The 22,698-nt window shown below is 38.8% G+C and overlaps 1 protein-coding gene across 3 annotated transcripts in view; it reads left to right on the plus strand.

Annotated features, from left to right (window-relative positions):
- SS18 (SS18 subunit of BAF chromatin remodeling complex) overlaps positions 1 to 22,698 on the plus strand; it is a 38,674-nt gene that overhangs the window by 12,249 nt on the left and 3,727 nt on the right. Inside the window, exons 4-10 of one of the 3 annotated variants that reach the window (XM_032181662.1) lie at positions 1,716 to 1,869; positions 7,212 to 7,433; positions 15,961 to 16,128; positions 16,828 to 16,932; positions 19,073 to 19,165; positions 19,887 to 20,009; positions 22,505 to 22,638. In XM_032181662.1, coding sequence (XP_032037553.1) covers positions 1,716 to 1,869; positions 7,212 to 7,433; positions 15,961 to 16,128; positions 16,828 to 16,932; positions 19,073 to 19,165; positions 19,887 to 20,009; positions 22,505 to 22,638 — 999 coding nt within the window. The remainder of the gene's footprint in view (positions 1 to 1,715; positions 1,870 to 7,211; positions 7,434 to 15,960; positions 16,129 to 16,827; positions 16,933 to 19,072; positions 19,166 to 19,886; positions 20,010 to 22,504; positions 22,639 to 22,698) is intronic. The other 2 variants (XM_032181664.1, XM_032181665.1) reach the window with 2 other exon arrangements.

A 22,698-nucleotide genomic window follows, 5' to 3' on the forward strand; every position in this document is an offset into this window, starting at 1 on the left:
CTTGCTCATGAAAGGTCATTCTCTTTGTTGTGGAGGAGTGGAAGGAATTTAATAAGAGTCATCTACTTGCACTTTTCTTTATCTCCTTCCTTCCTCCTCCTGAGAAAAAGTATTTTACTAATTTCTTGAGGTATTTCTAAGACTATTGCAGGGAAAATAATACCTGCTTGAGCCATCTGAAAGAATGTTGAGAGAATAAACCAGTACTGCTCCCTCCTCCCCTCTCCCTAAGAAGTGAATACATGTCTCTATTGCACACATGTCTTAAAACCATCAAATATCTGGAGTTGGGAGGGACCCACAAGGACCATTGACTCCAACTCCTGGCTCCACACAGAACCACCTAAAAATCAGACCACGTGTCTGAGAGTGTCTGAACACTTCTTGAACTCCAGCAGCTTGGTGCTGTGACCACTGCCCTGGGAGCCTGTCCCAGTGCCCGACCCCCCTCTGGGTGCAGCACCTTTCCCTAACCCCCAGCCTGACCCTGCCCTGTCCCAGCTCCATGCTGTTCCCTCGGGTCCTGTCGCTGTCCCCAGAGAGCAGAGCTCAGCGCCTGCCCCTCCTGCTTAGCACTCCTGCTGCATGGGTGTTACACATTGCTATTAAGAGCCTTGTAATGAGGAGATGTAGTGGTATGGGGAGCTATGCTAGACAAGAACTTAGTTCACCCCCTCTGTTCTTTCTCTGAAGAGTTTCTGAAAAATACACCCATCCCTCTCTCATGGGAAGGGCTTTTGCATGAATAGTTACAGCTTTTTAGATGGGGTCCTCAATTCCAGAAACCCATGCTTTCTCTATCACAGAGATTTTTATTCCCCTGAAAGCGTTTGGCTAGGATTCGTGAGGAGGCTAGCGTGCTCTCACAGGGGTTTTTAATAGGAAAATGAAGCTGGCTACTGGCCGTTCCTTTGCCTCCTTCCATCGCCGAGCGTAGAACCTAATAGCGAATTCCCCCTTGTATTTGTTGTTTTTCTTGCTCTCCCTCTTTGAACTCTCAAGGTTATTCAGTTATTTTCCTCACAATTTCATTAGGAAATTTGCCAAAAACATCCTTTCTAGGCAGCTGTCTCTGGACCTTTGGAGGCCAGCACTAATGTGCTTCCAGTCTGTAGGGGGTGTTCGGCACAAAATTATGAACTAGGCCTTCGGTGCTTCAGGGGAGAGAGGAGCGATCTCAAACATTTTACCACACCCAGGTGCAAATTTTTTTTGCTGGTCTACGAGCATTTAGAGGCTTTCATCTCTTGTTGTACCTGTTTTGTCCTGGTGCGAGGTCTGTTCACGGCCACAAAGCGGTGATAGGAGAGGGCTGTGACGGAGGAGTTATTTTTCCATTGAACAAACGTTGCCTTGAAGGAGAGCTGCCATGTGGGAGGGAGCAGTTCTGGCAGTCTCGAACTGTTCAGGTATAATTTTTTAATGAGGCATTGATCTGTGTTTTTTTTTTAATTCTGAAGCAATGCTCGAAGGTGCGGTAGCGCTGTCTGCCTGTAATACCTCATGTAAAATTGATAGAAATATTAAATGTTTGGCGAAAATTAATACTGAGTTAAGCGTATGAGGGGGGGGAAAGCCAGAACGGCTTCCCTGTGCCTCCTCCTCGCCCGCCGCCTGACAATATAGGCACGCAAGCAGCCGCCGTGCCATATGTAGGTATAATATATTTGTCAGCCTAACTGCTTCCCGTGTTTGACTAAACTGTCTCCTTTCAGCCACCCACACAGAATATGCCTATGGGTCCGGGAGGGATGAGTCAGAGCGGCCCTCCCCCGCCGCCGCGCTCGCACAACATGTCTTCCGACGGGCTGGTAGGTGGGGGCCCTCCTGCACCACACATGCAGAACCAGATGAACGGCCAGATGCCTGGTAAGTTTTTCTCCTCCAAGACATTAACACCAGCGTCGCTTAGCAACGGGAACGACATGGGGGCTCAGGGGATACTAGATTGTTGATGACAAAACTGCTTTGAATGCCCCCGAGTACGAGCTCTCTTAGAGTTTGTTAGCTACAGAGCTACGTGACCTGTATTCAGTGTTTATCAGGCTGCCCTTGGGCTTTGATGTAGCTGACACACAGCATTCCTCTGATGAACAGAACTGGCTAAATTTAGTCTGTTTGAAACCATGCAGTACAGCTGGCTTTAGGAGGCTTACTGGGGAAAGGTATTGGCCTGTGGCTGAGCGAATGCAAATCCTTCCATAAAAAGGTGATGTGAAATGGTCACGGCTAAATAATTAGATAATAAAACACATCTTAAAGCGTGAATTTTGGACGTGGGTAAATATTTAAAAATAAAAAGTTAAAAAAAAAAAAAAGATTAGATCACTACTTTACAGAAAGTCATCCAGTTGCCGCTAATCCTCTGTGTTCTTTATTATGGAAGATGCGTTGAATGGTAAGGTATTTGTAGAGAAATGGCCTCCAGATTATTGTTCTAGGTATAAATATTGTCGGTTTTTATACCATCCTATTTTGCAATAAAAAGAAAAGTGCTTGAGAAGTCAAAAACAAAGCAGTGAAACAAGACAGTAAAATTCCACATCGTGCCTACTGGTACTGGCTGTGGAGTAACTACTCCCTCCAGCAGTCAGATCAGAAAGAAGGGAGCCCTGGAAAAGCATGCGTCTTTATAGAGAGGCTGTTTTCCAGGATTTCCACTCATAAAGTCGAACTGCCTATTTTGTGTGAATTGGCTTTCAACTTAAAATTGCATTCACAGGATTCCTTTTGTTCAGGACTCCTTCGTTGTTCTGTATGGAAGAACTTGTCATACAAAAGCTCTTCAGGGTACTGATTCTTCCAGGAAAGGAATCTGTGGTCAAAGGATCTTTGAAAATTTCACCTCTCAGTGGTCACGAGGATAAGCCCCATGATAATAAACACAGTAAACAACTATGCAAAACTATAGCAATTGCTACAATTTTTGCTTAAGTCTCTAATTTGTGTTCAAATCTTGATAAAATGGACTCGATAGTGACAGCTTTTCTAGGAAGAGTAGCTGAATAAAGTCCATAGGTTTTTTGTAAGTATAGTAAAAGATCTAGAGATGTTAGTTTCATCATACATGTTGGTCATGGTCTGCATTTGGAAGTGCAAAGAGCAATATATACTGCTCCCTAAGTAGGGCAGAGATACTCTGGTTAAGGAGTCCTCTATCCATCTAGGATCCATCAGCTCCCATGGAGAATAGCATTGCTTCTCACAAATCAGTCTCTTTGACCCTCCAGTGTAATCATATTATTGTTATTATAATGATCTTTTCCAAGGAGAAGGATTACTAAGTCACAATGTGAGCATAATGACTTCACTGCAGAGCCACAGGGGAGAAAAGTCACTCCTTAAACATACATATTTTGTAATTAGATGGAGTAAGAAGAGTGCTTATGAAGATACGTGAAAGGTAAATAGATTTGTTTGGGTATTCACCTAGACAGATACTTAAATAGGGTTTCCAACAAAGCTTTAATTTAGCCTTTCTTCCAACATACACCTCTTTTGAATGTCTGTTCCTTCCCTTCTCTGTTTAAGGTTGTCTCTGAGGATGTGAAGATAAACAGCTTAGGATGAGGGCATCTCTTATATCGGGAAGGCATGCTAAAATCATTTCAGAGTTACACTCTGGAGAAGGGGAAAGAGAATCGTCTTGTTAAGTGGATAGCTGAATAATTTTTCTTAAGTGTTAGCTTGCTTCTATGTGAGCCTTTCCATATTTCATGGATGCATATTTGCAATTTATTCAATCTGTGTAGTTTTCTTTTTATAGTTTTCTCTTTATAGGGTACTTAATGTAAAACTGCACAGATACTTTGTCACAGACACCAGACACAAAACTTGAAATACCTGAAGAGATGATCTGTCCAAAAGGAGTTAGGTTGCTAGTGGGTAAGCGAAGAGAATCCAGGGTCAACAAGTGCAAGTTGACTAGCCTAGAAGTAAAACGCGTTCTCTTAAAAATGCTAGATAAGGATTTCTGGAAGGCCTTATCCAAGTAGGGGCTTCCACAGGCCTGAGCGTCGGTGGAAGGGCTGATGTAAAAGGGCTACAGAAGGGCTGTAAGTAGACAGTTCCTCTTCAGCTGATCAGAAGAGTTGTCCAGTAACACTCAGCGCATGAGTTGCTGGAAAGTTTTTGCCACAGCCCTCTCCCCTTATGTGAAGGGCAAAGAGTGATTTTTCTCATGTTTGTTCTGGTCAATAGAGAGCCTAAACTACCGTTGAGGCCCTTAATTGCACCCAATGACAGGTGAGTGTCTGTATCCTCTTGCTGGGGAAGACAGCCATGACAAGCATTGTTCAGGTTGTAGTGCAATTCAGTGTTATCTGTACCTGTGACAAATAATGGGTTTTACCTTAAAATTTAAAAACAAATCTTGTTTGAAGAGGTGTATTCACTGAGTTTGTGTGATGTCAAGTGTAAGGGTGGTCTAGGTTTGGATGGAGATGATGAATAGTGTTTTTCTGGTGTGAAGTTACCTTCCTGATTTCTTCAGCTTGTTTAATAATCTTCAGAAAGTCAAAAGGTAAGCCTAGCCGTAGGATTCTGTGATCTTTGTCTTGGCAGTGGTAGGTGTCCTTCCTAAGCAGTAGATTCTTGAGTATTTTAAGTGAGTTCTCCCAAATTCTTTGCTTCTTGCATGTGTAGTCTCAAACGCACTTAGGCTGACTTGCAACTTAGTCTCAAGGCTACTATACTGACCACTAGTAGTTGAGAGGAAAAAGGACTTCCTGTTATAGTTAGGTAAGGTTCTTACTCCACTAACTTGAGGATAACAAATCTCATACAGCATTTAAAGCAGTTACTTTAATGACAGTTTTGCACTTCATGTGTCATTCATACTCCATTCTTCATTCATATAAAAAAAAAATGTATTCTTATGCAGAACCTCCTGTTGTCAAACTGTATTAAAAAATTGTTTTTCAGATATGTTCATGCTATTTTTCATTCAGTGTTTTTATTTTCATACTGCGGTATTAGCTTTACCTCTGTCCTTGTCTCTAGCTAACCACTAACAAACTTCCTGCTCTAGATCCCAGAACAAGTCTGATATTTCCTCTGCCCGCTTGTTCTTATGAGTGCTTTCTCCTATTTTGGCTTACACTTCATGGCTAGGGTAGCACCAGCCCATTAGGGAAGCTATGAGTTCAGCAATTTCTTTCTTGTGGTGCTTTGTATCTTCCTCATTTTGCTTCACATATTACTGGTTTTGAAAAACTTACTCCACTGTATCGTTGGTGAGCTCTCTTAATACCTGTTACAGATAACTTCTTTAAAAAAATATATATATATCCCACTCCCAGATCCTGACTTTCTGGTACTAATCCTGTGTCTTCCTTCCTTTTCTTAGGAAAGAAATTGAGAGAGTAGTCTTCTCTCAGTCCTTTAATAGTTGCTTGGCACCATGGTCTGGAGATTTCTTCACCTTAGCTTTGCTTCAGCACATTAATGATCACATCGTTAGAGATGAGCTCATTTTTCCTAATTGAACAGTCTCCCTGTTCTATCTATTACAGGGTTAGACTGTGTTAAATTGAAGAAGGCACAGTGCTGGCAACTGTACTTCTCTGTCATGGTCATAGTCCTATTCACTGTCTCTTTTTCCTGTATTTGTGGATGATTTGCCTCTGTACAATTCAGCAATCTCTGCTTACCTTGTTTTGCAGGAACAGTGAACTGCATGTATGATACCTTTTATTTTCCTTTTCACTTTCCTCAATATAATCCTATCTATTCATTTCAGTGAAGTGTGTTGAAAAGGTCAAGTGGATAAACATATTCTTAAATGTATTTTCTTTCTTGGTGTTTGCTTTTAGTAGCTGTATTCCTTAACTTGTTACCTTTTTGTTACCTTTTTATTGTGTTTTTGTTTACAGGTCAGTTGGTATTGCCTCTGTGACCTTGTGTACAGCTTTTAGCTCAAGTCCTTATTTTTGCCTTCATTCTGTTCTAGATTAGCCCAGCTATTTCCTTAGCCAGGGCAGAACACAGGAGCTGTTTACATGTGAAGGCAGATGCTTTCTGTGCGTGTGGAGATGCATAACCAGATCACTGTCCTCCTGCAGCTCTACTGGAATAGTTTCCTTTATGTTCTTTTAAGTTCTCTGTATTCCTTCTCTCTATGTTAATGAGAGAAGCCTGTGGCATGTTTGGCAACAATGGTGTCTTTTTGGTGAACTGTGTCAATGCTTCCCTTGTTTACAGTTGACCTCTTCTCTCTCACATACTCTAGTTGTACATGTCTTCATAAACTCTTCGTGTGATGCTTGTCATATGCATAATCCTTGCCTTTCATTTACTTTTCTCACTTCTTGTATTTATATCTAGTCTCTTACTAATTTTACTCCTAATAGCTGTTCACTTCTCCCAGATGAAGTAAAGAGAAAACAGCTCAGATGGTATTGTAGCATGATGTAATTAATGTTTGTACTTCTTGAAATATCCATTTAGAGTAGATCCAAGTCAAAAAAACAGTCCAGTTACAACCTGGGTTTCAGAAAGAGGGGGATTAAATTAAAATATATAGATGGCCTTGTGGATATAAGAACAGGTTGCTCTTCCTCTGTCGGCATGAGAAGGGAGCTGATAAATTGTTGGCAGTCCTTTTAGTCATCATCTCCCACCCTAATAATCTGTACGTACAGTTGCAGAATATGGACTATAGTTTTTATGTTAAAACAACGTTAAATATGACTACAACCCTTTTTGTTCTACACTTATTTGTACCATGTCAGTGTTAACACTGTCTGACTTTAGAAAAAATGTTACCTTTCAGAAATATCTAGTATATTCATTCAAATAAACAAATGTTATAGTAGTTGTAACAACTAAGCTTCAATAGAGCTACTGAGCTCTAACTAAATTAACTGGTCCTGTGCTTGATCTTGTGCTGTTAAGGGTGAAATTTTGGGTGTCTTGTGTGAGTACTAAAAAGACAAGTTTTGTTATGGTTGTAAGATGAGCTGTAAGATAATTCACACCTTTGTTTTAGTAGCTTCAGCTGCTCTACAAAAGAAAATATATTGTATAGTAGAACTGCACTTTGATATTGTTTTTAAGTTAAAAAGGTGGGAACGTTGTGAGCAAATACTTCTTTTTTAAGGTAATTGTATTTAATAACTTCTATTTAGTTTTGTGATTCAGTGTTCATATTTGCTTGTTTTATAGTGCTTAATGTAGAACCTTCCCTCCTCTCCCCGCTTTTCTTTCCGAAGGACCTAACCATATGCCTATGCAAGGACCTGGACCTAACCAACTCAACATGACGAACAGTTCCATGAACATGCCTTCGAGTAGCCATGGGTCGATGGGCGGCTATAATCACTCGGTGCCATCCTCGCAGAGTGTGCCCGTGCAGAATCAGATGACTATGAGCCAGGGGCAGCCGATGGGCAACTATGGTCCCAGACCAAACATGAACATGCAACCGAACCAAGGTAAATGAGGTGCCTGTATGCTTCCACAGAAGTGCCTTGTTCAAACTTTATTAGTTGGTCTTTTTCTTGTGGATTTCCTACTCTAAATACCCTTGTCCTATGTTTGTAGGACCCTATGTTCCTGTTCTCCAATGTGCCAGTGACTTTTTATTTATTTACAGACACTGAACTGTGTTCAGGTGTTGTGTGAGAATCTGGGATTTCATCTGCTTTCAGGAGTTGCAAATTTGAACTGCTGTTTATTTTCCTCAGACTTCAGGCTTCTAAGTGTAATTATTGCTCGGGTTGATAAAATACATCTCTGTACTCTTCAGTCTCTTGAGTGAATTGAAAAATTAGTCAGGTAGCCCTCAGATTTTTGTACCTAATTAATCTTTGTTCTTTGCTGCATGCTGGTTTAGCTTGGAATGTCTGTTAATCTTCAGAAATAAAATTCAGTTCCAGGACCAAATCTGCTACTCCCTACTGTTTTCAGTAGATGTCCTTGTGTGTATATAGTAAAATTCAAAACTAATTTTGTTTCTAGGATATTTACGTAGCACAAACAGATGATGTATCCTGTCTACAGTCTGGTCTTTACTGAAGTGCAAGGACATCACAGAATTAAAATATTGTCTTAGAGTCACAGCAGATCAAATTATTAAATTGCCTCTATCCTGTCTATTCTTATAAGTGTCCTTTACAAGTCAGCAAACAGTATTTTCTGCTTAACTGTTAAATCTGCTTCTATGTTGAATCTGGACACCACCCACTAGAACACAGAGTGTTGATTTTTATGCAAGGCTTTTGGTGAAGTTTTGGTTTTGTTCTTCAGTCTGTGTGAACTTAAGCATGCTTACTAGCTGAAGGGTATTACTTGAGTCAAGGTTTTAGTCTTTTTTTTTTCTGATGCTGTGGAACATGTTTTTTTCTTTTTCAGGGCTATCTTTCTGGTCATGGGGGGGAACATCTAGTGGCATTGTCTTGATGAGTCTTCTGTTGTCCACATAATTAATAGCATTTTTCTTGAAATGTAACAGTAAAGGAGACAAACGATAGGCACATAGCAGAGGAAACCATTACAAATATTCATATTTTTGACTCTCTGAACTCACAAGTTATCTCTGTATTCTGGGCAATCCACAATAGAGTAATTTTGTAGGCATTGTAGGATGCAGTAGAAAAGCCCCATACATGTTCAGTTGAAACTTCTTGGTTGCAGAGAGTTAACAGTAAATATGTAGCAGTATGCGTGAGGGAGCCATCAACTGAGTTGTTCCACCAAAACCAACTTACTTCGTATGACTGGCTTACAATTTAGGACCAGTGATTATTCCATCTCAAAACAATGTTCTTTACTCTTCCTCATAATATTCCCATGCTGCATTTTCAGTACTCTTTGAAACTTGAAAATTGTTCATTAGAAATTAGGCAGAAAGATACTGAAAAGGTTTCTGTTCTGAACAAATAATAGTGTGGGCTTTGGGGAATAAAGAATAAAAATAGGCTTTGTGGAATAAAGAATCAAATGGTATCTAACCAAATTATAGGCTCAAGAACAAGAGTAAAATCTCCTGTTAGAGCAAGAGCTAGCACCATTGCCTGCACGTAAGGACACAGTAAGCTTTCCCATTAAGGTTCAGATTCTTTCCATCTCAAATGTCTGCTTCAAGGTTGAATACTTCATGGAAGCTTCACAGAAGTGGAGAATCAGATTAATTTCAGATAGCGGGGTTAAAAATTGCATTTTAAAGATATTTTAGTATGGCACAGAAATACTAGTAAATAGAGGACTTAATTTGTAAATCATAGGATGATTTGGGTTGGGAGGGACCTTCAAAGATCATCTAATCCAGCTCCATTGCTTCAGAGCAAGGCTTTGAAACTGGTCCATTATGCCATTAAGGTGCTGTTTGCTTTTGCTGTTTCAATGAAAATGTTGTCAGAAACTAGTCAATTTTCAACTGTTGGGGTAGGCAATGTCCTTCTAAAGATGTGCATGGTTGTTAGGTATTGATAGTGAAGATTTTTGACGTGGAAGTATTCCAAGACATGTTTACGTAATACCTTTCTGCCACTTTCTACTCTTGCTTGTTGCATTTGTTTTGAGATTTGTTAGCAAATTAGTGGAAATGTAGGTCTATCTTCCCTCTCTTGTGACTCCGAATGGCAGTTACGTCTGTGGTAAGTCTGCTGAGACCATGATAGATATAAGTAGGTGGCCAAGACTTCTTAATCAGTAGTGTGTGCTGCCATCCAGAATGAAACAGTTCTCAGAACTTCAGTATTGCTGTCAGGAAGCATTTGTGAACGCCTAGGCATGCTTTGTTTCTTTGCTTTATGAAGAGGTGATCCATACTGAGAATGAGAGATTCTATTGTTTCTGTCAGTTAATAACGGCACCAGCTTAATATAATGTTGCATATTCTGAAAGGTAAGGTCTTAGCATCTCAAGTTGGCTGTTAACATGTTTTTACCTTAATCTTTCCCTGCATGTGTTCCCCATCTGCAAAGGAGTGAGTCGGATGGTGAGGTTATAATGCCATCTGATTTCACGGGAGTGTTGTGAAAGCATATTCTTTGTGAAGATTTGGGCTTTTCAGTCATGAGTGCCGTAAGAAAGCCCATGAGTAAATTAATAATTCTGTCCTGAAAGCTGTGTTTGAATAGGCATGGCATCTCACCTTGAACAGTTAGGAGGAAAAAAAATGTTGAGTAACTTCTCAGTGAATAATATCTACTGTTACTGGATGAGGCCAGGACTTGTAGAAAAGTGTGCTATTATGTAACAGAAGACACCATAACATGCAAAAAGGTTTGATTTGAGTGTTTTTAACGTAACATTTTATGTGCAGACTCTAGCAAAATGTCTTACTGCATATGTAGTTCTTGAGGTAGATGGAATTGGTAGGAAGAAAATTAGAACTTAAGGAATATAATGCATAGTAACAAAACCCATTGTTGGATTTATTTTTGGTCTTCTCCATACTCATTGATTTGTCTCTCAATAAAAAAGCTACTGTAGCAGCCAGAAGAAGATAGGAAGCAGCAGGAGCTGATTGGATGTAGAAGCTCTTTTTTATGGGTGCATTTCTTTTGTATGGTAAGGTTTAGTTGCATGAAGGCAAAAATTCTTGCCAGTGTTTGACTTCTCAGATGGGAGGGGTAACCGTAATTTTCTGGAACCTGAAACTTGTATGGAAATTCCTCCTATTTATACTGAACAGGTCTTTTACAGTGATAGATTTATAATTCAAATGCTTTAAGAGTAAGAACCAAGAAAGTAATACCTTTGCCATCTAAAATTTTGTTTCTCATATTCTCTTGCTAGAGTCCATTCCCTTGCCAGAAGTGCTTGAAGCAAGTTGCCCAACTCCCTCAGTAATGATTTAATAAGCATTACACATTTCTTTGAGGGAGGAGCAGAACAGGTTTCCTTTTAACAGCTGAAGTCTACATGGAAATGGGTTGTTGACTTGGTCACTTGAAGAAGACAAATTTTGCAGTCTGAAATTTTTTTCATGACAGTCTCATTTATATTAGCTTATGAAACTTCCACTGAAGTTTTAGGGGTCTTCTGATTATAAATTAATAGGAAGAGATCACAAAGGTTGCTTACTAGGCTAGTGGGGAATCCCTTTTGTTATCCACACAGAGAAAGGAGCAGCAAGATGGGAAGGAACATTCGAAGTTAGATGAAATGCAAACACACTCAGGGTATGAGAGATCAGGATGAAATGTTTTCTGAGGGTGAGGATCTCTGGTGAGTGTCTTTCCGTCTGTTTATTCCCATGTAAGCGAAGTCTTAGTTTCAATATCTCAACTGCTTACAGCAGCAGTGGTGCCGTGGACAAAGCAGAGCAATCTCATTTTTTTGACATCTAATCTCTTCAGGAAAAATAAAATTGCTTTCACACTCTGAAGTGGAAGTGTGCTGTTGCTGGCTTTGTAGGATGTCTAGCTGGAGAAGACACTGCAGTTCCAATGTCTTGGAAAAACAGGTGTAAAGAGGTGTCATGGTTCTGTTGTCTTCCTGAAGAGGCATAAAAGGCAATAATGGTAACTAACGGATTTCTTTTTTATGATATGCTTTTAATCTTTTTTTTATCATGTATTTATTTTTCCCTTAAGTGGCACCTTAGGTAATGGTTCAGTTTGAGAAAAACTTTGTGGGGTAAGCAGTGTTTCAATGATCTTTAATTTGCAGCCTAATTTGTAGGAGTAGCAAAAAAATTACATATCCTGCAAGTCTTTCTAAAAAGTGTGTAAACTTCTTCTAATGTTAAAACAATGTTGGGATTGTGGTTTGACAAGGGCATCTGAATTCTAACTTCTCTCAAGAATCTTGAGAAAACTGGAATTTACCCTTTTGTAGAGTTTCTAAAGCTAGCTCTTGAAAGTATTATCATCAGTGTCTGATTGAAAATAAGTATTTATTGTATATTTTTGTAACCCTAAAGGAAAACACTGACAATAAAGGTTTTGTTGAGGGCTGCTGTATTTCTAGGCTTACACTTCATTATTTTTATACAACAGGGGACACAAAGGTGAGATTTAGCACTTAGCAGGGTGCATTTTGCTGATACTCTAGATGTGAATACCTGATTGCTTTATTGTTATCTGTGCGCATTGTGAAACACCGTAAAAATAGACTTTTTTTAGCAGTAAGACCTACACATTTAAGACTGAAGAAACAACAGTTTGCTTTTTGGTTATAGCCAGCCTTTCCTTTAGCTTTTCAGTCAGAATAGCAGAGCTGTTCATGAATATGGTTCCTCATTGCTCTTCTCCCCCTCCAGAAGCTTCAACCATGTCTGTTATTCCTGTCTCTTCTGCTGAAACAGATACTGGAGGACAAGGCTAAGGAAGCATTTTGAACACCTAAGCTTTCCTACAGCTTGTTCATCCTTAGTGCACTTCACAGATTTGTCAGTTTTATTGGAGGCTATTGTAAAGTTTAAATTTATTCTCCCCTTCTGCTTTGTGTATGACTATTGACAGGTTCCCCATGTAATTTCTTGCCACAAGATTAGCTGGAATTATAAGATCGATTACCCAACCTATTGTTACTTAAATCCTCACACCAAATCCTCACCCCTTTTCTTCCCTATACACTTGTTCTCCTTACGAGACACTTGGCTGGAGCAAGGACAGGGTTTTTGTATTTACTTGGTATAGAAGACTTCTTGAATTGAGCAGTTGAGGAGAATATTGTGCTTTCTTGATAATGCAGACTTAAACTTAACATTGAAAAGTACATTTTTCACTTGTTGTCTGACTTTGTTTATACACTTACTTTGCAAGCATGATTTGGGTTTACATTGTGCATGTTTCATATGCCTCTTTAGTGTCTATGAAAAACACCTGCACTCTTCACAGGCCATACTGTATGAATTCTTGCCATCTTTTTCAGACGATTATCCCAAGAATGATTCCCATATACTGACATGTGAAGGCAGCTTCCTTAACGTAAAGAATCATTTGTAGGGCATATCTTGGGTTTGCGTTACCAAAGTTAGAGTTGTTCCTTGGAAGTACAGCAGTCTGCCTCTGTACCTGCATATTCACTGTGACAGCCCTACACAATATTTTCTTAAACTCAGCTTGGATGCTATGCAAATCAGATATCTTGTTCCCTCTGCAATAAAAGTACTAAAGTTTGCTGAAGAACAATTGTCTGTGAAAGGAGTTTTTGAGATCAGTGACCATTCTGTCACAGTACGTGTTTTTTTGAACTTCTCTGTGATATCTCCAATTCTGCAAGAAATCGTAAAATGACTTCCACTGACTATAGTTTGATTTGACCTGGCTGGAATTTCAAGAGCTATATTTTAAGTGGAATGTAAAAATGCACTATAAATCACAGAATCACAATTACCTAGGTTGGAAGAGACCTCCCAGATCACCTAATCCAACCTCTGACCTAACACTAACCAGTCCTCCACTAAACCATATCACTAAGTTCAACATCTAAACGCCTTTTAAAGACCTTCAGGGATGGTGACTCAACCGCTTCCAATGCCTCACAACACTCTCAGTAAAGAAGTTTTTCCTAATAACCAAACTAAACTTCCCCTGGCACAACTTTATCCCGTTCCCCCTCATCCTGTCACCAGACACATGGTAGAATAGACCAACCCCCACCTCGCCACAGCCTCCTTTAAGGTACCTATAGAGAGCGATAAGGTCGCCCCTGAGCCTCCTCTTCTCCAGGCTGAACAAGCCCAGCTCCCTCAGCCGCTCCTCGTAGGACTTGTTCTCCAGGCCCCTCACCAGCTTCGTCACCCTTCTCTGCACCCGCTCAAGCACCTCCATGTCCTTCTTGTAGCGAGGGGCCCAAAACTGAACACAGTACTCGAGGTGCGGCCTCACCAGAGCTGAGTACAGGGGGACGATCACCTCCCTAGCCCTGCTGGCCACACTGTTTCCTAGAAACTCTTAGATTACGAACTAATGATCTTAAGTTTTTGACCTAAGCTTTGCAGAGGGGTTTTCTTGGTTACAGTTTTGTCATATAAGCATTAAATTCTGAGTATAGGTAGTTTTATTGTTCAAAAAATCAAAGTTCAATCACCCCTCAAAAGTACTACATAAAGGGGTTCTGTTGTGTGAGCTGATGGAGGACCACGCTCCTCTGCGAGGCATCTTCATAGTAGGAGAGAGCTGTTGAACCAAACTGGAAGGAGGCCAGGCGCGCAGTTATTAACACAATGCACAGTCTGATACAGGGAAGTGAATTCTCATTGTGGCTCTACAAAGCGTTAATGAAGTTCTAATTTAAAAAGCAAACAGAAAACCTCTACATTGCACCGTGGGGACCCAACACATTTTATCACATTGTATTGTGACTAATATTAATATTGTTAATTAACAAGCTTTCTTGAGATCTAGGAATATTACGGCAACAAGTTCTTATTTTTTTTTTTTTTCAAGGCTGCCTAATCTTTCTCAGTACCTCTAAACAGGAAATCAGTGAAATGGAATGATCTAAATTACCTACTTGTTCAGAAGATGGAAAAAAAGAACTATATTTTAAGTGAAAAATAATTACAGCGTCTCAATTTAAACTGCTTTTTTAACTTTAATATTGGCATGCGGAAACTGTCGTGCTGAAGAATAGAAGCAGAACTAGATCATCTTAAGAGCGGCCAATATTTATCTTCAGAGGAAAATTAAGCTTAACGTAGCTAAGGCCACTTCACTTCTCACTGAGAGATTCCACACAGGGGTTTAATGGGATTTAACTAACGCACTTTGAATTCATACCATTAATTAATTTGGCTTAACTTTCTCTTGTAACCCCACACAGAGAGGGCCTAAGTGCCTGTGTTCCATTCCTTACGTGAATCCATTGCTACTGACTACACCTAGCCAATTTGCTAGTGCTGCGGTTTCGATATAGGACCTTCTGCTTGTGCTCCAGCACCTAGTTATTAAAAAATAAAAATAAAAAATGCAATGGCAGAACTTACCTAGGTTTACTCTGTGCTATCTTCCTTTTTGTCTTGATATGGAGGGACAAGGAGTGGCTGAACTAGTTTAATATTTTGATTTGTTCTGTTTTTTAGTGTGATTACTTAATTTGTTGCTTTGTGATGTATTTTAAAAAGAGCTTAGGGTTTCACCGATATAAAATGCGTAATGTGCATTAATTTGTTTGAATTAGCACATTATAAAAATGTTGTTTAAAAAGTATAGCTCATTGTTAGACCTTCCCATGTTTTTAATACTGAAATAACTCTTGTGAAGTGGTGCTTCAGAGGAAGTGAGGAGGCTATACTTCTTAAAAGTTATGTCAACATAACCTGCAATCACATAATAAAATGGCTTAATCATCATTTTCATTGCTATGTGGTGTCAGCAAGACGCTCTTTAACAGTCTGCTTTTATTACTGGTTTGCGTTTCTCTAAGTCTTAACCAGATTTTCTTGGTTGATAAGACGTGGGCAGTGCTTCATCTCTGCTGGTCTCTTCCTGTGGCTCGTAGAAACTTTCTGCAGCTTAGTATGGAAGATTTCTCTAACCTAGGCCTTTTCTAGGCCTTGTGGGTCTGTCTTCATAATGCATATTGTGTGATTGTCTGACTCGGTACAAGCGGTTCGTCTTTACAGGCTAGGTAAAACTGTTTGCTTTGTGATAACAGCTAGGTGGTTTGTTCATGGACTATAACAACTACATGTGTATTAAAACTATGCCCTAAGGAATTCGTAATGTTAAATAACGTTTCTATAACTTGTTGAGTTTTCACCACCAGGTATTCATCTATGCTTTCTTTGAAGATGATTTAAAAAAAAAAAATGTTTCAGTTCAGTTGAAAGCAGTTTTGCTTATGCTTAGTTCTATTTTGTAACTTGCTTACTGAGTTGCTTGCCTACGTTCGTTGCATGCATGTCTGTCCAGAAACAAGCAATCCTTCTGAGAGCGTTAGAAGCACAGAGTTTTTTGATCTGTTTGTTTAAGGTTGAGCTTTCCTTGATAGATTTTTTTTTTTAAAGATCTAGTCACGAATCATGTCTTACAGAAAACATGTGCTGTTTTTGTTTCATAGGTCCAATGATGCACCAGCAGCCTCCTTCCCAGCAATACAACATGCCACAAGCAGGTGGCCAGCATTACCAGGGACAGCAGCCACCCATGGGAATGATGGGCCAAGTTAACCAAGGAAATCACATGATGGGTCAGAGACAGATTCCTCCGTACAGACCACCACAGCAAGGTAGGACTTCACTTCAGTGTTCTTACATGGATTTTAAATAACCATTAAAATAATTATTTTGAATCATGTTCTTGCTTACACCAGATTTCAGTCAAATCATTGGGTGTCCAAGTTACAGACTGTTTGCATACTCTTTGTTATCTTCATAAGGGTGGTTCTTGAAGCAACGGGTTACTGGTATCACCATGAAACATGAAGATGAGTTTTTCTTTTGAATTCTTTCTGATAAAAAGCATCTAAAAACATGCATCTTGTATGCTGATGCAGAATTCTGTTTCAATATTAAAGTGAGAGGTATAGAAAAGGAACTAAGTACCTATGTAGTTCTGAATTTGCTCAATTACAAAAAAGGAACAGTGTTGTGCAATATTGCTTTTTTGTGCTTTTTTTCCAGTCCTTTTAGAAAAGGAGTAAATTTATTTTTAACACCTTGGTGATGTTAAATGCATGTTCCTAAAATGAGCTCAGAACTGAAGTTTGATACATATGTGCTTAATCTACTGCAGCCAAACGACTGTGTGTGTATATAGATGTATTTTTTAAGAAAAAAGTCAATCAGATTACATGTTGTCTGAGATGCAGCAATATATGGGTGGGGAGTACATCTGAGAAATATTTCTCATAGTAAAATCAGAAAATAGCAGGCTTTATAATAGAGAAAACAAGTTATTTACGTATTGACTGGTTGTGGTTTTTCAGGCCCACCACAGCAGTACTCAGGCCAGGAAGACTATTATGGGGACCAATACAGTCATGGTGGACAAGGTCCTCCAGAAGGCATGAACCAGCAATATTACCCTGATGGTAATCTCTCATAAATGTTAACTTTCCCGTTTTCTATACCTGCCCAATATTAATGTAGACAAATGCCCAAAGTTAGGGAATGGGACAGCAGTAGTAATTGAGTATCGTATCTCACATTGACAAAAGCTTCCAAATTCAGAATTGTTACTGCAGTTTTAAGGTACTGTGACTAGCTAAATACTCTGAGGAAGTTGTAAAATTAATTTGTAGTAATTTTATTTGAAACTGTAACAACAGTATTTCAAAATGAAAATTCTGTAATTGGTGTATCTAAGGAACCCTCCATGCTTTTAGCATATCTAGTATAATGGAGATTAATTAAAGCAGCTACCATAACTCTATTATAAATAAGAAAGGGGGTGATATCCTTTTATTAAGGAGTCTATTGAAATGGAAAAACTTGCTTAAAAGAAGTTTTTTCTGTAAATGTTCTATTTTTTAACTTAGTGCTTAGTTCTAATGCTGCACAAATGTATTATTGCGGCTATTGGTATGGGCCTTTAGTGTAATTTTTACAAAGGAATAAAATGGTCCCTGCCCTGAGGATCTTGTAATTGTGAATCCTCTTTCGAACTCCCCCCAGTGCGTTCAAGACAAGACCATAACTTTGAATTGCATAAATCTGTCCTACCTCATGGAATTTAGAGTTCTGAAAGCTATTGGATTGTGTTATAAGTTAGAAAAGTTGTGAATAACCTGTTTTTAGGCTGAGCAGAGGCTGGGAGAACAAAGGTGTTGACTCATGACTACTGTGAGAACCGTGTGCAACTTAATGGTATCTTACGAAGTTCAAGGAATGTGGTAGATGTTGATGTTTAAGGGGGGAAAAAAAAAACACACATACAAAGCAAAGTTAAGTAATTGCCAAAGTAACTACTCATTGCAAATAGAAGGACACAAGTTAGCTGTCTGAATTTTAAGTTCTATTAAATTGACTTTAAGATGCATCAAGCTATATCTATAGAAGTTTACAGGCGTTATTTTTGGAGCTAAATGTGCAGTTATTTTACAAGTTGCATAGCTTGTAATTATTCACCTTCTGTTTTGGAACTTGTGTTACACAAGAACGTGAAATGGTTGTGATGAGTTTACCGTAGTAAGGGCAATTGGACATTACCATTGACAGCTCTGTGGCAGCACCTATGAATCCAAAAACCTATTCCTTCTAAAGATTCATTTCTAATCACTACCTCATTATTCCTCTTCAATAGAATATAAAGAGCATATGTTTTAAGGCTTGTGTTAATGGTTATGTATTTATATTAAATTCAGTCAATGAAGTATTGTAGAGTTCCAGATTACTCATTAGTTTCAAAACTGTTTTCTCCTAGACTACGTTCTTGATACAATTTTATTCCAGCTATAAACACAATTTTGGCTTGTTTTTTTTGACCAGGGTAGCAATGCAATATATTTTCTGTCATCTGTAAGACACATTTGTTCTTAAAGCAACAAAGAGGTAGGGTGCTTACTGAATGTATTGGTTTCGTAATCAGAGATGCCTGTAGCATCTGAAAAGGAAGGCTCACTTGTAATGATTTCTACTCAGGATTGGAATGTAAGAGGAAAAGTTTACTTCTAAGCTTTGTAGGAATCCTGTTTGTAGGGAAAAGTTGACCTTGAGAATGTTATTTTTCTGTCACTTCAAAGTTTAATGTAGACTGTGGTTCATAACTTCATCGAGCTTTATTTGTTATATTTCACACCGCTTTTAGCATATGCTTTTGAATTGGAGATCAGCAGAACAGGTGTTAGACAAAGTATGATAATTGCTTTCTTTGTTCATTCTAATTTAATTCAGGTTATTTACATGTGAAAGGCCTAAATGCTTTCATTTTTTTTGAGTGAAAGATAAAGTACTTTTTTTTCCCCCAACAAGGATTATCAGAAGGTTAAGACCATCCCTTGCTGTGATGTTGCTAAAACTAGTGCTTTAAGCCTTTTTTTTTTTCCTGTCACATGTTAATTCAGTATGAAAGGAAATCATATTAATAAATCTTTGGCTAATACAATTGAAAATTATTTTCCATGTATATCCAGTTGAAAACTTTTTTTCCTTTTTCTGAGAAATGAAATATTCTTAGGGTTTTCACTCAGAGGCCATTAACGTTTCTTCCTGTCTCTTGTCGAATTGATGTAGGTCATAATGATTACGGTTATCAGCAACCGTCGTATCCTGAACAAGGCTACGATAGGCCTTATGAGGATTCCTCACAACATTACTACGAAGGAGGTATCTATATACCTTCACACACATACGCACATACATTCCCTTTCCTCCCCCACCCGCAACGGGAACAAAAACTCCTGCACAACACAACTTATACCCATGCAAAGCTCTTGTAGAATACTAGTTGCTGGCTGTCTTGAAAATTGCAGGGAACTTGGAGCATTCAGAATAATTTCTTGCAAACACCTAAAATATATAACCACAATTTGCCATTTCTAACAACAGTAAAATGACTAAAACACTTTAGAGATTTTTTTAATCTCAATGGAAATTTTTATTTAAACATAAATTTGTTGGTTCAGTTGTATATCTTTTTGTGTGTGTATATATTTTGTATAATTATAGTGCTGTTAGGAAACAGCTTGCTGATCTTGTGTAGCTAGTCTGTGCTCTTGTAGCTGTCCTTAATTTTGTCTTTTTTTTTTTTATTTTATTTAGCATAGTCATGATCTTATGACTGTGGTGTTCCAGTAAATGTAATGCTCGTTTGGCAGAGATGCTGAAAATGCTGCAGTTCAACTTTGCAAAATTGGCTTTAACTGCAGTTTGTTTGGCCGAATTCCTTCTGTTTGGTTTGAGTTTTCTTTGTTTCGTTCAGTTTTTGAAATCAATATTGCATTTTCATTTTGTTCTTGTGTTGTTGGCTGTGCATCTTAGAAGGAAAAATATTTAATGAAAGTAAGTATCTTCAGTTGTTCTCTTCTTTCTTGCAATCATCTTACAGGAAACTCACAATATGGTCAGCAGCAAGATGCATATCAAGGACCACCCCAACAGCAGGGTTATCCGCCACAACAGCAGCAATATCCAGGCCAACAAGGCTATCCTGGACAGCAGCAGGGTTATGGTAAGAGCCTGAGGATGCAGACAGTAATCGCAGGAAAGACTAACTGGTCCTCATATGTTATTCTCTCCTTGTTTTACTGGGTTGAAAGGCCAAGCTTGTGCAAGAATCCTATTTCATTGGACCAAAACAAAGTGTAGAAGATAGTATCTGTTGGGAAGTAGGTCTCTTGGCAAGCTTGGATTATGTAGTTGCACATAAAGCTGAACAGTGGCCAGATAATGTTTTCACAAGTGTCTGTAACTTAGAAAGGGTTCACTCTTTTGTGTCCTCTGTAGGTGAACATAGAATCCAGAGGGCACAAAGATGGCACAGAGCCACGTATACCCCTTCGCCTCTGGATTTGGCATTTAAAACAAGATTTTAAAAAACTATTTAAAAATTTCATCAAACATAAATGAATCATTCTACTAACATTCATTTCTCTACTGATGAGTACAAGAATAGCATTAGCTATGATGCTTTCTAAGAATTGGTCTTAGAAATGTTTGCACAGACAGTGCAAACCTTGCAATGTATGTCAGGAACGAGAAACCCTCTGCCACAAGTGAGACTATGTATCCTTTGGATTCAAGGAGAATCTCCCAAACAGGAAACTTAGAATAGTAGTATGGAATTTTTGTGCATTATTTTTGAAAGCTGTGAGAAAATCATACTGAAAATACTGATCTTAAGTTTTTGCTTGGTTGCATATTGTAAAGCTGTACCTATTTATCTTAAAAGGTACAGAATATGAGAAGGAATCTCTGAAATCTACTTCCATATATTCTGACTTTTAGGTTTGTGGTGGGTTTATATGCTAAGACTTCCAGCATTATGGGTAAACTTGGAATTCCATCGCTGACTACTTTGCCATGGAGATAAAATCCCATGGCATTTCCAAGATTTGCATTAAATCCAGTTATGTTGAGTTGAGTTTTAAGGGCATACACTGAGATTTTAAAAATTCCTCCTTTGGTATGTTATACATAAATTAATAGTTCTAAAATGTTTGTATACTTAAATTCTTCTAAGCTTAACATAATAACAGACTGGAGATCTGTCTAGCTTACTATTCTGAATGTCGTCAGAAAAGAAAAATTTTATTCTGAAGACTTAGGTTAAGAAATAGTAGAGGAAAGGGATAACGATATCCATTGGAGTTACTTAGAGCATTTTTAACACAAACTTTTCAATTTTTTAAAGCAAAAATAGATATCAAAGTCCCAAATTAATAGTTTCCATTTTTATTTTATAAAATCTATCACTGAATATTTAGAATTCAACCATAAAGAATTACCATGAATAAATAAAGCTAAGTTTCATTTGTCAGATGAACACAGCACTTTTTAGGATATAGTACCCTTGCTCGATTTAATATTTAATTGCTTTCTAATTTGCAAAAATAAATCAGCATCTCAGTCATTATTATAAATCTTTAAGATTTTCGTCCCACTGTTCAAAGCTGAAACTGCATAGTTCAAGGAGACTTGAGACCTGAGGAGAATGGTAATAGGCTGTGGAGCTTTTCTTTGGTAGATCATCTTTCTGACCATTTCATGGATCCAGAATTACTAAAAGTTACCAGGTGATGTGGTTTTGATTTTAAAGAAGGCACATGCGTGGAGTCTCAGCTCTTCCGTACTATCTGTGCCAGTTTTTAAGACACGGTGTTGAAATAGCTAGTGGCATTGAAGTACTCTGTACTTCCTATCTCCCAAGGCAGGAAGGGATGAGGTTAATTTTACTTGGAATACGTCTGCTTTGCTTGATGGTAGCAACGTGCAGCTTCCCCGTGGTAGGCAGGCTGAGTCCCTGTGAACAGTGACAGTTTGTCCTGATCAAAGAGCTGCTGCTTCTTACAGCCAAAAAAGGCTGGAACCAAAGTTCTTTTCTATCCTATTCCTGGAAAGTTAAGATGACTAGAAGAGTAGGGAGTAGACGGTGCCCTTTTTTCATCCTACAATAGCATTTACCGGTTGTCACAGCTCACATTTTATGCATGTAACTCGCTTGCCTGACATCCCATTTATGATTGCCTGCTGTGGTGTGAGAACTGACTTTTTGGCAGTGCAGCACTACTGATCTCTTCAGAGTCCAAATACTAAATGCAGTTGATCATATGGCTGCTCCTGGCATTAGGAAGTCCTGAACTGGAGTAGCACACCGCAGGAGGAGAGTGTGCCCCCTAAATGGAGAGTGCCCGTGTTTATAGTTTATCCTTCTTGCCTTGTTCTTCTCTGTTCTGTGACCTCATGTGTGGGACTATGTGCACTGGGAATTAAAAATAAAAAATAAAAAAATCAATGGTTGGAGCACAGGCCATGTCAGGTAAGGTGCTTTTTTAAGGGTGAGAGGACGACTGCTGATCCCTAACGTGTTCTTAGATGGAAGACCTAGTTGCATGGTTATGACACTTAGTCCTGCTCGGTTGTAAAAATCCAATGCTTTTCCTGTTTGTTTCCTAACTACTTAAGCAATCTTTTTCTTCTTTTCATTTCCATGTTAACATTCTCCAGGCCCTTCCCAGAGTGGTCCTGGACCTCAGTATCCCAATTACCCACAAGGACAAGGCCAGCAGTATGGGGGATACAGACCCACACAGCCTGGGCCACCACAGCCACCACAGCAGAGGCCTTATGGATATGACCAGGTATTCCCTCATTCAGTCACAAAGTTATGATTCTTACACATTCCTTCGGAACTTTAGTTT

Source organism: Aythya fuligula, chromosome 2 (assembly GCF_009819795.1).
Source record: "Aythya fuligula isolate bAytFul2 chromosome 2, bAytFul2.pri, whole genome shotgun sequence".
Lineage (NCBI taxonomy): Eukaryota > Metazoa > Chordata > Aves > Anseriformes > Anatidae > Aythya > Aythya fuligula.